The 12,980-nt window shown below is 35.5% G+C and overlaps 1 protein-coding gene across 1 annotated transcript in view; it reads left to right on the top strand.

Annotated features, from left to right (window-relative positions):
- LOC143203522 (WD repeat-containing protein 47) overlaps positions 1-12,980 on the top strand; it is a 254,652-nt gene that overhangs the window by 41,119 nt on the left and 200,553 nt on the right. Inside the window, exons 6-8 of the mRNA XM_076415703.1 lie at positions 5,083-5,365; positions 5,421-5,642; positions 11,071-11,145. Of these exons, the coding sequence (XP_076271818.1) occupies positions 5,083-5,365; positions 5,421-5,642; positions 11,071-11,145 (580 nt within the window). The remainder of the gene's footprint in view (positions 1-5,082; positions 5,366-5,420; positions 5,643-11,070; positions 11,146-12,980) is intronic.

Below are 12,980 nucleotides of genomic sequence, written 5' to 3' on the forward strand. Positions count from 1 at the left end.
AATGACAAGGATAATATTGTCTGACTGTAAAACGAATTTACAACTTTAGACAGACATATATTGACACTCGTGTTACTGCTATTTTGAATTGGCTATATGTTATTTTATTCCACTGATATCAAGCTTCAAAGGTGTACATGTTATATTATATTTTGCGAAAGTAACACCGTCATAGATTTATAACTGTTTGGAAATGTCAAGTTCCGTGTCCGAAAACGTGCATTTGTGGCACGTATTACTTTTCTTATTTGATAAAAAAAAGCCGCTTACAGCGAGCATGCTCTGAAACAACTGAATGAAAATATATGAGGCCTGCTTTCGAAAATTTAAAAGTGATAATTTGGGTGTGCAAGACAAAGAACGTTCTGGTAGAACGAAAAAGTTTGAATATGCGAAATTGAAAGAGTTATTGGGTAAAGACCCAACCTAAACCCAAAAACAATTATCAAAAGCGTTAAATGTGCTATTACAAGCTATTGGGAAAATCCAAAAAATGGGAAGATGGATGACACATCAATTCAAGGACAGGCAAGTGGAAAATCGAAAAATTGTATGTGAAATGCTACCTCAAAGGTATAATCGGAGGTCATTTCTATATTGAATTATGACCGGTGATGAAATTGATTTATTTTTATCACCCTAACCGCAAAAAAAAACATGGTTATCACCTGGCGAAGCCGGCCGATCGACTCCAAAGCCAAATCTTTTTTGGTTGGATCAGAATCGCGTTGTGTACTACGAACTGTCGAAACTTGATGAAACAGTTATTAGTGATCGCTACCAACTACAAGTGATCAATTTGAACCATGCATTTATCGAAAAAAAAGTGATTGTAAAGTGACTGCACGATAACGAGCCGTCTCATAAAGCGAAACCGGTCAAGGAAGCGTTGAAAGCACTTGAATGGGACATATCGCATCCCCCGTACCATCCAGACCTTGCCCCGTTCGACTATCAACTCTTTTTATCAATGGGACACGCGCTTGCAGAGGAGCACTTGGCGAAAAGTTAGAAATTGGTTCGATGAATGGTTTTCCTCAAAGGTCAAATAGTTTCTTTACGATGGCATCCATAAATTGCCTGAAAGATTGGCAGGATATACAGAATCAAATTACCAATATTTTGAATAAATAAATTTTTCCATTTTCTTGAAAATTATGTAGTTTTTTGTTGTTGTAACTTTGCCCACTATTTGTCTTATATTTCATAATATGGTCTTATTTACATCTTCTCTTTCGGAATCCGTTACTTACTTATTATCCACTAATTTTAGATGATTCCATAATTTGCTGGTATATCTTCATGGCTGTGTGTAAAGTACAGTCTCTTTTATCTCCTTTTTTATGTATTGGAACAATAAATGTCCCAATAAGTCACCAATCCTGTGGGACTTGTTCCTCCTTCTATAGATTGTTGGAATTTTCCACTAGTAATTCTTTAGCTATTCAGTAGTTTGAAGGTAAAATTTTCGGTACTATCTTAGTTTGATCCGGTCCTTTTCCGTTCTTCGGTTTTCTTAGTACTTTTTAAAAATTGTTCATATAATATCTGCAAAATTTCACATGTATAGTTTATTCAAAGTTTTTTTTTTAGTAATGCGTGATGGATATTTGTGACGTCGAAACGTTGCAATGTTACCGTATCAACTCTGAGTTTTAGTTCAGTTGGGCTTTGACATACAAGAGAATTCTAATCTCAATAAAATAATTGAACAAAAATGTTATAAAATATAATTAATTTTAACATTATAGTATATCTGACTACAGTTAATTATACAGCCACAATATATAGTATAGATAAGAGTTAAAACCTCTTAACACTATTGCACTAAATAATTTTGGGTATGTCTGAACAACGGACTGTAGCTGATTGTCAGACGTATGCAAAATTATTGAAAATATTAGTTATTATTACTACAAATTAAAAACCTTGTAGTGAATTGACGGCTTACACAGGAATAAACAGAGGGAAATCTGCTCAATGGTGAATTTGCTAATCGCGTCGTGGATCTGTGGCGATAAATCAATACTACACATTAAAATCACTATTTAGAATGAATTAATTTATCAATTTAATTAAGATAGGATCCTGACAGATCATTATCTAGACATTTATTTTCTTGCTAAGTTCTCGATAACACGTTCACCAAGTAAAAAAGTTTTTTTGGTCGGTTGATATCGCATTTTATCTATCGCCATTTGTTGTCCACTAGTATTATTTAGTATTCGTTTTAAGTAACATAATTCCCAGTACTACACATTAAAATTAAAGTATCTACTTAAAAGGAATATATACAAAGATGATACTCTGGGGGAACGATTTGTAGACTTAAGAAACCACTGACGTTAGATTTAGATCGAAATCGTTTCTATCGATTACGTATTGACGCATCAATTTTCATCACGATATCTCAAAGCTTATTTGTTCTTTGTGAGCCATCACTCAGGTTCTTCGAGTTAAAAGTCACCGTTCGGTACTCGTTCGATCCATTTTTTCGGCGGAATAAAGATTTAACTTTTTATCCACGTTCGTTTTTTCTCCATATCCATCTTATGATTCAAGTGAATGACGCTTGATACTATATGTTTAAAGCCTGCAATATTATTTCATTCCATAACAGGTCAATTGAAAACTCGCCGGCCTACCATAGTAAAACACATTTTTTGGCAATTTTTTTTTATTCAACATAATTCCCTTCAAGTATGCTACACTGATTATAGACACTCTCCAACTTTTCAATACCATTTTTGTAGTACGATTTATTCTTTGCTTCAAAATAGGCCTGAGTTTCGGCGATCACCTCTTCATTCGACGAAAATTTCTTCCCAGGGGGCATTCTTTTGCACACAGCTTTTTCATACCCAAATATTCGTGAATGATATGATGGACACGTTCAGTTGATATCTTTAGAGTGTCTGCTATTTCATTCAATTTCAATTGACGGTCATTCAAAATCATTTTGTGTATTTTTTAATATTTTTGTCGGTAACAACCTCTTTTGGGCGTCCACTGCGTTCACCGACTTCGATGCTCATTTCACCACGTCTAAACTTAGCATACCAATCCTTGATGGTTGGTTTTCCTGGGGCAGTATCCGGAAACTCGGCATCAGGCCAAGTTTTTGCCTCAACTGTATTTTTTTCCTTCAAAAAGCAATATTTTATCAACACGCGAAATTCCTTTTTCTCAATTTTTTTCACAATAACAAAAGTTGCTTCACTCAAAATGCTATAATTCACAAACTAATGATCCAACAGCTGTCAAACATATACACACATCTTTTGAGGGTTAGGGCTAACTAAAAAACATATGGATTTAATTCTAGTAGCGCCGTCTATGTGTCAGGCCAGGTACTTTTCAATTGACCTGTTACAAACAGTCGGGGCAGACAACCGTTTTTTCCAGTATGTTTTCAAGGTGTATAACTTCAGTTCTTCTTTTATATTAACAATGTATTTAAGTATGTCCATATCTGCATAACATCCATGGAAGTAGCTGAATTTACATTTGGAATTATTTTTTAACTTCTTAACCACATTTTTGGTGGTGGGATGGGGCTGATTCGATGAACTTCTCAGCGGTGCGATAAAACTTCCTATCCAAGTGTTTTGAACACTTTGGGACCGCACGTTGTCATACTGCAAAGTCACCATATCATGTGTTTTGAGCATGTTGTGAACATTTTTCGATCAATTCGCTGTTCATATTGATTATTTGTTGTCGGTAACTATCAGTATTCACTGTTTCTCCAAGTTTCAATAGTTGATAATGCACGGCACCAATCTAGTCTCACCAGACTCAGAGCATAATATTCAAAGTCATTATGCCTTGCAATTATATATTAATTTTTCATCGCCCGTTACTATTCGATACAGAAATAACGATTTTTCGACTTGCTTATAATTAAAATCATGTGGCTCCATCTCCATCTTTTAAATCTTTCCCATCGCTTGTAATCGTTCACAAATTTTGATTTTTATACAATATGTTTATACAATAATTCCTGCATTTCCGCATTGTCAAACGTTTTCCGCCTACCAGAACCTTATTTATCTTGAAGATTAAGATCACCTCATTTGAATTGTCGAAACCACGTTTTACATATTCTTATGCTCACTCTCACCTCAGGTGAACTCAGGTCTCTACCAGCAAATAGTGACTAACAGTGACAGTGGTTTTCTTTTAACGAATAATGCCGTTATTTTGGCGCATCTTAAATTGTGTACTTTGAAGTTAATGCCAGTAGAATAAAATGACATTGGCTAGTGAAATATGTTACAAAACCCTAGAAATAATTACCGACACACCTGGTATATATCTTTGAGGTTTGTAACAATCTTTGTTCTCTCTTTTTGAGTTAGCTGCGGACCAATGTCCAAATTAAATCACTGGGTGATCAAATCAGACAAAAAGCAAAACACATTAGAACCAAAATAAAACAGCTATACTGGTTAGTCTGAAGATACTCTCGACTTGATCTAAAATTAAAGAGATTGATTTATCAGACAGTCATAAAGCCAATTTGGACCTATATGGTGCAAATATGGGGCTGCACTAAAAATTCAAATTAACTAGTCGTTCAACGCTGTCAAAACAAAATTCTTCGATTAATTACCAATGCATATCGCTACGTAACCAACGAACTGTACGATGACATGTAAATCAAATGGATTTGCGAAGTTGTGCAGGATTTCGCCTTGAAACACGAAAGAAGATTACTAAATCATACTAACGTGGAAGCAATACAACTGCTGGACAGCGCGGAGGATGTCAAAAGACTGAAGCGAACCAAACCAAACGAACTATAAAGTGTATAGCTTTAGTGTAAACTATAGCTATAAGTTATTATAATTTTATAATTGAGGAATACATATTGACGTATTTTCTCGCACTCGTCTTGCGTGTGAATTAATCCAAGTATAAATGAAATGTAGTAATAAATTAATGTATAATTAAGATTATGCTAAGCATATCTAATAAAGATGTTATCCAAAAAAAATTTAGCTACGAACGAAAACGCGAATGAGGATCTTCTACTGTACCAACTCATACAAACTTTATATTCACACCTTCATTGTGCAGGTATCAAAAATAACAAACTCATGAACTCATCCGTGGATCGACTCTTCGAAAACGAAGGCGAAGTCTTCCTCTCCAATAGTTACGCCGACTTCCAACAACTGCCATGCATCCAAGAACAGACGAGCACACCTAGAGTATACAGCACGCCGAACAGTACCCAACCGGCTTCGAAGAGTCCTGACCGGAAGTTATCCAACGCCTCCACGCCGGAGCATCGGGGACGAGATAGTCCCGCCTCGGGAGGCACTGCCCGTTCCTCCAGGCGGGATTCCCTTAACGAACGGTACGTTGATGAGGTCTATTCGGTTGGAAGGTCTACGACGTTCGGTATTTTGTAGGCCAGCAGCAGCGTCTCACCAAAACGTCACCCTAACGCCGGCGCCGGTGGTGGAAGGTCCCTTGGATCAGAGCTTTTCCGGGGAGTTGGTGAAGGAATTCCAGAAAACAAAGCAGAAAATGCAAGAGGCAATGGTTGTCAGGGAGAGACAGCGCGAGGAACTGATGCGGCAGATGCAATACGGGGGACAAGGAGAGAGCAATGGAAAGTATGCGGAAGAATGGTGAGTGGAAATGTTTATATATATAATTCTTCTGTGCCTGTCTATGTAATTGAACTCGTTCTAAACGGTTGGATCAATTTAGATGAATTTTTTTTGTGTTTGTGTGGATTCCAGAATGGTTTATTATCACTATTAGACCCACTAAGTTAGGTTTCAATTAAGATTGGTAACCGCCGCAATAAACACGGTTGCTATATGTAGAATAAATTAAATATTATACTATATTCCCTTGCCACTGAGTTATTCATATGGCCTAGCAAATATTTGCTAACTCAACCCTTTCATGGTATATAGTGCGTGTTACATTATATAGTAGGGATGCAGAAAATATATCGATATATCGATATTTTCCGAAAAAATATCGATATTTTTGGCCGATGTATCGATATTTTTTATCCGATATTTATCGATATTTTTTCAAAAAAATTAAATATAATTTTTTAATAAACCTTTAAAATCGGTACTTAAGTTTTGTACTTAATTTTAAAGTTATAATATTGGACTATTTTTCTTTTTTCTCCGATATATCGATATTTTTTAAAACATCGATATATCGAAATATCGATATTTTTTTCAGTGGCCAACACCCCGATTATACAGTGTGTGTTAATTTACAGTAATAGTAATATATTGAATAATAGAAGGACTGGTTATGTGGAGACTGCCTCTGGGCTGCCCACTAAACCCCACCCTATCAGCTGATCCAATGACCCTAACTGATACTTCTTACTGTTAGTAAGGAGGGTGCCCGTAACCGGTAACACCGTTAAGAGGCACAAGGGCCAGACAAGGACGTGGCGTCGTTATCACACCACGTAGCTGCGGTACATGAGTTAATCGCTCGCCGGAGAAGGTCGAGACAATTAGGAGTTAGAGCACGACGGGGTGGTGTCGGCTGTGATGATAATTCTCCTGAGAATTTTGTTTTGAAACACTTGGAGACGTTCCACCTGGCTAGGTGAGATGTATTTTAGATAGACACTGGAGCCGTATAGAACGACTGATAGAACCAGCATCTTGTACAGGAGAGATTTTATAGATAGAGGAAGCCTGCTCGCTCTGTTGATAAGCGGGAACTGCAAATTAACAATACCTTGACCTTTATGGAGGGACTTTTGAGTGGGAATTCCACCTAAATTTGCGATCGAAGACAAGACCGAGATAGGTGGCTTCTTCTGACCATGGGATTTCGGCGTTCTCGATTTTAAGACGCGAAATGCTCGGTGCAAAACGCTTCTTGTGGAAGAAGATGGTCTGGGTTTTCTCTGGGTTGACCTACAACCCCCAGAAATGTAATCACTGGACCGTCTCATCAAGTTGTTTTTGGAGTCTGCTTCGGATGTGCGGTGCTACTCTTGAAAAAGCAAAGTAAGCAGTGTCGTCTGCGTAAAAAGCAGCCTCAACTTGTGGTCTCCTAGGGATATCTGAAAGAAAGATATTAAATAGAGCGGGTGCCAGTGGGGAGCCTTGTGGAACTCCTGCGTCGATGGTTTTCCGGCTAGAGAGAATATCTTTAATCTTAACGTGGAACGATCGTCCTGACAGAAATGATTTGATAAGAGCTGTTAGGTCATCAGGTAGACCTAATTGGATGCATTTCGCCACTAAGCCTTCGTGCCAAACCTTGTCAAAGGCTTTGGTTAGGTCCAAGAAGACCGCTGCAAGTCTTTCACGTCGGTTAAAAGCACAGTTGATTTTTGCGGCCAGCCGATGGGCCTGATGAACGGCGGAATGTTTAGCGCGGAACCCGAATTGCTCATCTGGAATGATATTGTTTGTCTTCGTGAAATCATTAAGAGCATAAAGAATTGCTCTTTCAGCAAGTTTGGAAATGGAATTGAATAATATAAATAATATTGCTATCATATGGTAATATTTTGAAATATTCTCATTGTCAGTTTTATTCATGTTTACATATTAGTGAAGTTTGGTCTACATTCCTGTTAACTTTGACTTAAAGAGTCACTTATATTTATTTGTTGTGTATGCATGAAAACAGAATATCAGGTTTTCGAGGACAAACAGGAAATATTGGTCGATGTATACATGAAAGTCGAGAGCAACATAACGAACGTTTTCGAGCTAATAGATTGACACAAAGACAGACACGTCAACAATCTACCCACACACACTTTACTTTACCAACAGCGCATGCCAGAACGTCAATTGACATGTGCATTTCACCTTCTTGCTTTCGAATATGACACCGAAATAGATGTCATATCTGAAATTCGTCATTGGCAATATAGGAAATATGCAAATACTGTCATGCACTTCAGTACAAAGATAAATCGGCCGGTGTTTGCCGCTCATTAGGAAACCTTTCACTTTCATTAATAAATATACCACCAGAACCATTTAAAATATTATTAACTGAAGTCACATCTCAACCGAAGTTGTTTTTGTGTAAAATTCCTAAAATTCAATTCTTGTTTCCAAATGATATGAAACTAAAATCGTTCAAAATGAGGATGATCGTCATTTTGAATCAATATCCAAAATTCAGATCTATATTTTATGGATGACGAGGAATAAATATTAACACAAAGTCCCATATGGAGAGCACTTAGGAAACTACCATGTACCATCTGTCAGTGAAGTTACAATTGTTATGGCCGAGTTCATCAGTTTTTATTGTTCGGGCGTAGAAATTAACAAAAAAAAGCGGGATAATTTTTTGCGCTTACATATTGATGGTCCATGCCAATCAAGATAATAACATTCTCCGATTCCGCCAGCTATTTCATCATTTCTTTGTTGATATGTGTGCGAAAATTGAAATGGGCGATTACAGTACCTTAAGTTTAATCAAGTTGAACCAAGAAGCTTCGTTTTGAGAGCTATATACATTCATCTGATGCTATCATCAAACACATATACATCGCCATCATCTCCATCACTGCGCAAGTGTTCAAACAAAAATTAAAATCGTTGATAAACTTCACTATCATATATTTATTTATTTATTTTTGACGGAAGGAAGAGGCGACTGGTTCAACGGCAATACAAAGCAACACTGAGGGTTCTTACCTATTAGAGAACAGACTCCTCCGTCCGTATATTATATAACATATATAAATAATATATCTTACAGACTAAATATTGCCTTGTCATAAGAAAAATAATCCCATATTTTTGTTTATCTACCTTCCACGTTGTTAGAGGATTGAGGTCTTTTACCAAACATTTTTCTTGATAATTATTCCGTGTTAGTGAGTAGAAGAATCTCTTATCATTCTTCACTGTCATCGTCACTCAAAGGTACAAGCTTATTGTTTTCGGAATCACGCTTTTTCGACTAAGAAAACTTGAAAAAGCGTCTGTTTGACTGTCCTCAAGTAACTCAGAAATGTGCCATATGACACGCCCTTTATTCAAAGTATTTAATAATCACTAGTATATTATATTTGCTAAGACTTAAACAAAAGCATATTCAAGCGAGAGTTTGTATACTTTTGATCACTATGTATAAAGCTTGGGTCTATAATCATGATCCTTTATCGAATAAACAGATTAAATAGTTTGAAGTCAATACATTGTTGTGAAAGAAAGGAAAAAGAAAACATTTTTTATTTGTACATCTAATTTTCTCACATAACTCAAAATAGCATCATAAAAGTTTAGGGATATTAATTGCCTAATAAAATGACAATGCCACAAAACGAATTTATTTGTGAACGTAGTATATGGATTAAGAATATTTATATTAAATTAAAATAGAAATATTTAAAACATCAAATTTCGGTAATGATTAATTATTAGTTACAATATATAATACGCGTTATTTATTTAGTAGTCGTGAAGAACAAAAAAAAATAATACGTTTTGTTTTTATTTCGTCGGATTTGTTCATATTTTCTTTTTAATATATTTAGAGTTCGATTGTATTCGGATCTATATATGTATATCTAAGAAATGGTGAATGCGCTTGTTTGCGAAAGGGTACCGCGTCGCCCGGCCGCGAAACAACCGAACTAATTACCCGATCTTATAAAGCGTTCACCAAATGCCATTTTCAGTATTAAACGCGTCCATCTGCCGAGTGGGTGTCGCTTCGATTCACTTTTTTTCTCTCGACAGCGACACGCTCTCCCATAACAATCGCAATTGTTGCAGTTTCCGTTGCATCCAATCCGCGACCGGTGCCGCTTTTTTCCCGTCCATCCGCCGACGCCTCACGCTCCAGATTTAGTGACCGGTGATATTTCTGTTTTTCCGATTAAAAATCGGCGACAGTTTAAGCGATCAGAAACGTGCGTTCTTAAGGCTGAATCAGTTAGTTGGGTATGGTATCTATAATAGGGATATATCGATATTTTTCGATATTTAAAAATATATATCTTTAATAAACTTTTAAATTTTGTACTTAATTTTAGAGGTTTATTTCACTATTTTTTTTTAAATGTTTAGAATATTTTTTTTTAATATCGATATCCCTAAAGTGTAGTATATATTCTCGCTTTCGCTTTGATTGGGTAACTTAATATAGACTTAATGGTTGTATCGGTCTTCGTTGTTGTTTTTTCCTTCGACATATCAGCGTCGAGAAATGGTATCGATGCTATAATCAATCTTGCATTCGTTTTAATGCTTTTACCGCGTCGTTAGATGTACTAAAATTCTGGTTACACAACTAGTTTTTTTGGGTTAGTGTGTTTTAATTTAAAAATCGTACGTCAAAACTAATATCTTCTCGCTTATTGAATGAATACTGCTCGAGTCGTAATGGGAAAGTGAATTCAGCCTTAAGAAATGCAGGTGATTGTGATAGATCTCGTTTGTGCAGCTTTCGATAACGATAGGGACTTTTTTCACTTTTACTAGACAAGTGCCGGCGTTAAGTAACTTATCTGACTGTCCGCCGGGGCCCATTTGATCGCAGGACCTTTCAGTGCGCGGTCATCGAACTGCACTCGATTGATAACGTTATGACGGACGATTCGAGGTAAACCATTCCTGTTTAAGAGACGCCATTTCGCATACGAACATGTATTACAACAAACATTTACATCCACCGGTGACACAGAAGGTGTTGGAACACGGGCATACGAAAGTGGTGCGGTATATGGACACTAGAGGGTGTAGCGTACACGATAAGCAAAGGTAACTGGTGTTTTAGGGGATGCTGAGGGTTGTTGTGGGGGCAGGGAGTAGGGATGTTGACGGTGGAGAAAAATACCGATATATTTTTTCAAATTTATGGATTTTGTTGCAACAGCTGGAAAGAATATCGATATTTTTCAAACCCTTAAAACTAAATACCGGAAAACTTGATTTTAAAGATTTATCTGCATCCCTAGCAGAGACTGCATCACATTTTATTGTGATTATCTACTTAATCTGTTCATGTGGTTTTTCGATAGAGTGAATGTTGTTTTATATTTAAACTATATTTACGTGCGTAGTGATGTTGGTGTTTTTGTTTCAGTAAAACCAACAAGAATATCAACGGAAATCGGCCATCGGTGTCTCCGAAACCCAACTCCAACGGGGACTATTACAGGTGAGTCGTTTTTTTTGGTTAATTTCACGGTTTGATCCATCACTGTTTCATATTATGTAATACATTTATATGTACTCTTATTCCCTTTCACTTAAATTGGTCATGATAGTTTCTCATATAATATACTTGCGAAGATTGTGAGTTTATATTCATGGTTTTCTCTTGTAAATTATGATTTTTTTGATTTTATGCCGAAGTATTGTGTGTATTATTCAAATTAATGTTTGGTACATACAGAGGATCGACTAAATAATATCAACACCTGTCATATACACAATATACTCTATCCAAAGTAGCAGTGAACTCACGTCGTCTTAATTTATGACGTTAAAACGGTGCAATGTTGCCGCATTTAACGTTGACGTTTTATATATTTTAGTTTGTATATAATAACATTCCAATATAAATAAGATAATGAAACAAAAATGTCATGAAATATAATTTATTTTAACATTACAGTACATCTTATGTTTATATTATCGAAGGACTTAAAGTTAATTAAACAGCCACAATAGTTTGTAGGTTAGGGTTATTTTCTTTTATTTACATTAAACTCTTTTCTGAACCACCTATGGTATCCCCTGGAGGCTTAATTGACCTAATTAGCAATTGTACATCCGCGTAATGTATTTTATTTTCATTGAAGAACATGTTTACCTTTTTATGTTTAGTTCTTGTTTTCTTCGTTGCTTTGTTTTCTTATCAAATCATTCTGACATCACCATATTTCTCTTTAGTCTCTTCTGTTACTGCCTGTGTACATTTTTCTTGATAAAATTTGATTTAATTACTGCATTCTCTCTATCGTATTTGTCATATCTGCAAAACAGTTAGTATTCCGTTTCTCTTCATACTAAACAATTACACACATATCTATGCAAATAAATCTTTAAGACTGTCCAATACGATTTTCTACAGCTATCATTCTGTCTTGGTATTGTCAGCATTGCATCATAATGCAACTTCCAAAGAGTTTCATTCACCCACTGTCACATTCTGAGCTAGTATGCAGGTTAATAATTAAGCTGTTAATTTACAATCGAACATTAGTTCAATACCTTATTCTGTTTGTCTGATGGAGAGTTCATCCAAACCGAGACCAAACTAAACCGTTATTATAGAGAGTGTATCGATTTCCTCATATCCAAACAATTTTTGCCTGTACATCTTTCTCGGCCTGCATATCTACTGTAGTAATTCTTTACCAGATCCCATGACAATTTGATTTGATTCAATATGCAGTAATAGGGAGGAAGACGTTACACTCTGTGGCCATATTATTCAACGATCTGATAGTGATGAACTATCACTATTTCGTTCATTATTTCTCTTCGCTGATTATGTTTTATCACTTTTTGTGTATACTGTCACTTTACAAAGCGCATAATATACCGAAATATATAAAATACAAGGCTTGCTGAAGGTCACGTGTTGTGAGAAACTTACGATAAATATATAAAAGTGGAAATAAATATTACTCAATTAAGATTCTCGTCAATTGGAAGGGAGAATTGATCACATGACATTTTCCGTATGTTTAATTATTTTTTTAAAATTAGATTGACTATGATTTAAAAACAAACAAACTTAAAGTTTTATACAAATTGAACCACGATTATTTAGATATGAAAAGTTGATTGAATCATAAAAATATATCTCTTTAGAGAAGAAAAAGAATTTCTGAAATAAATTTGTTAAATAAAATTCAATGAATAAAATAAATATAATCTGTAAAACTTCAAGTTATGTGTAAAATATAAATATAGTATGAAAATAAATATATCTATGAAATATAAATAGTTTCATAAACACAGAACTTTGGAATAAATTAAAAT

Source organism: Rhynchophorus ferrugineus, unplaced genomic scaffold (genome assembly GCF_030347505.1).
Source record: "Rhynchophorus ferrugineus isolate W39M unplaced genomic scaffold, kcgeb_rfMv2 rfM10, whole genome shotgun sequence".
In the NCBI taxonomy this organism is placed as follows: Eukaryota; Metazoa; Arthropoda; class Insecta; order Coleoptera; family Curculionidae; genus Rhynchophorus; species Rhynchophorus ferrugineus.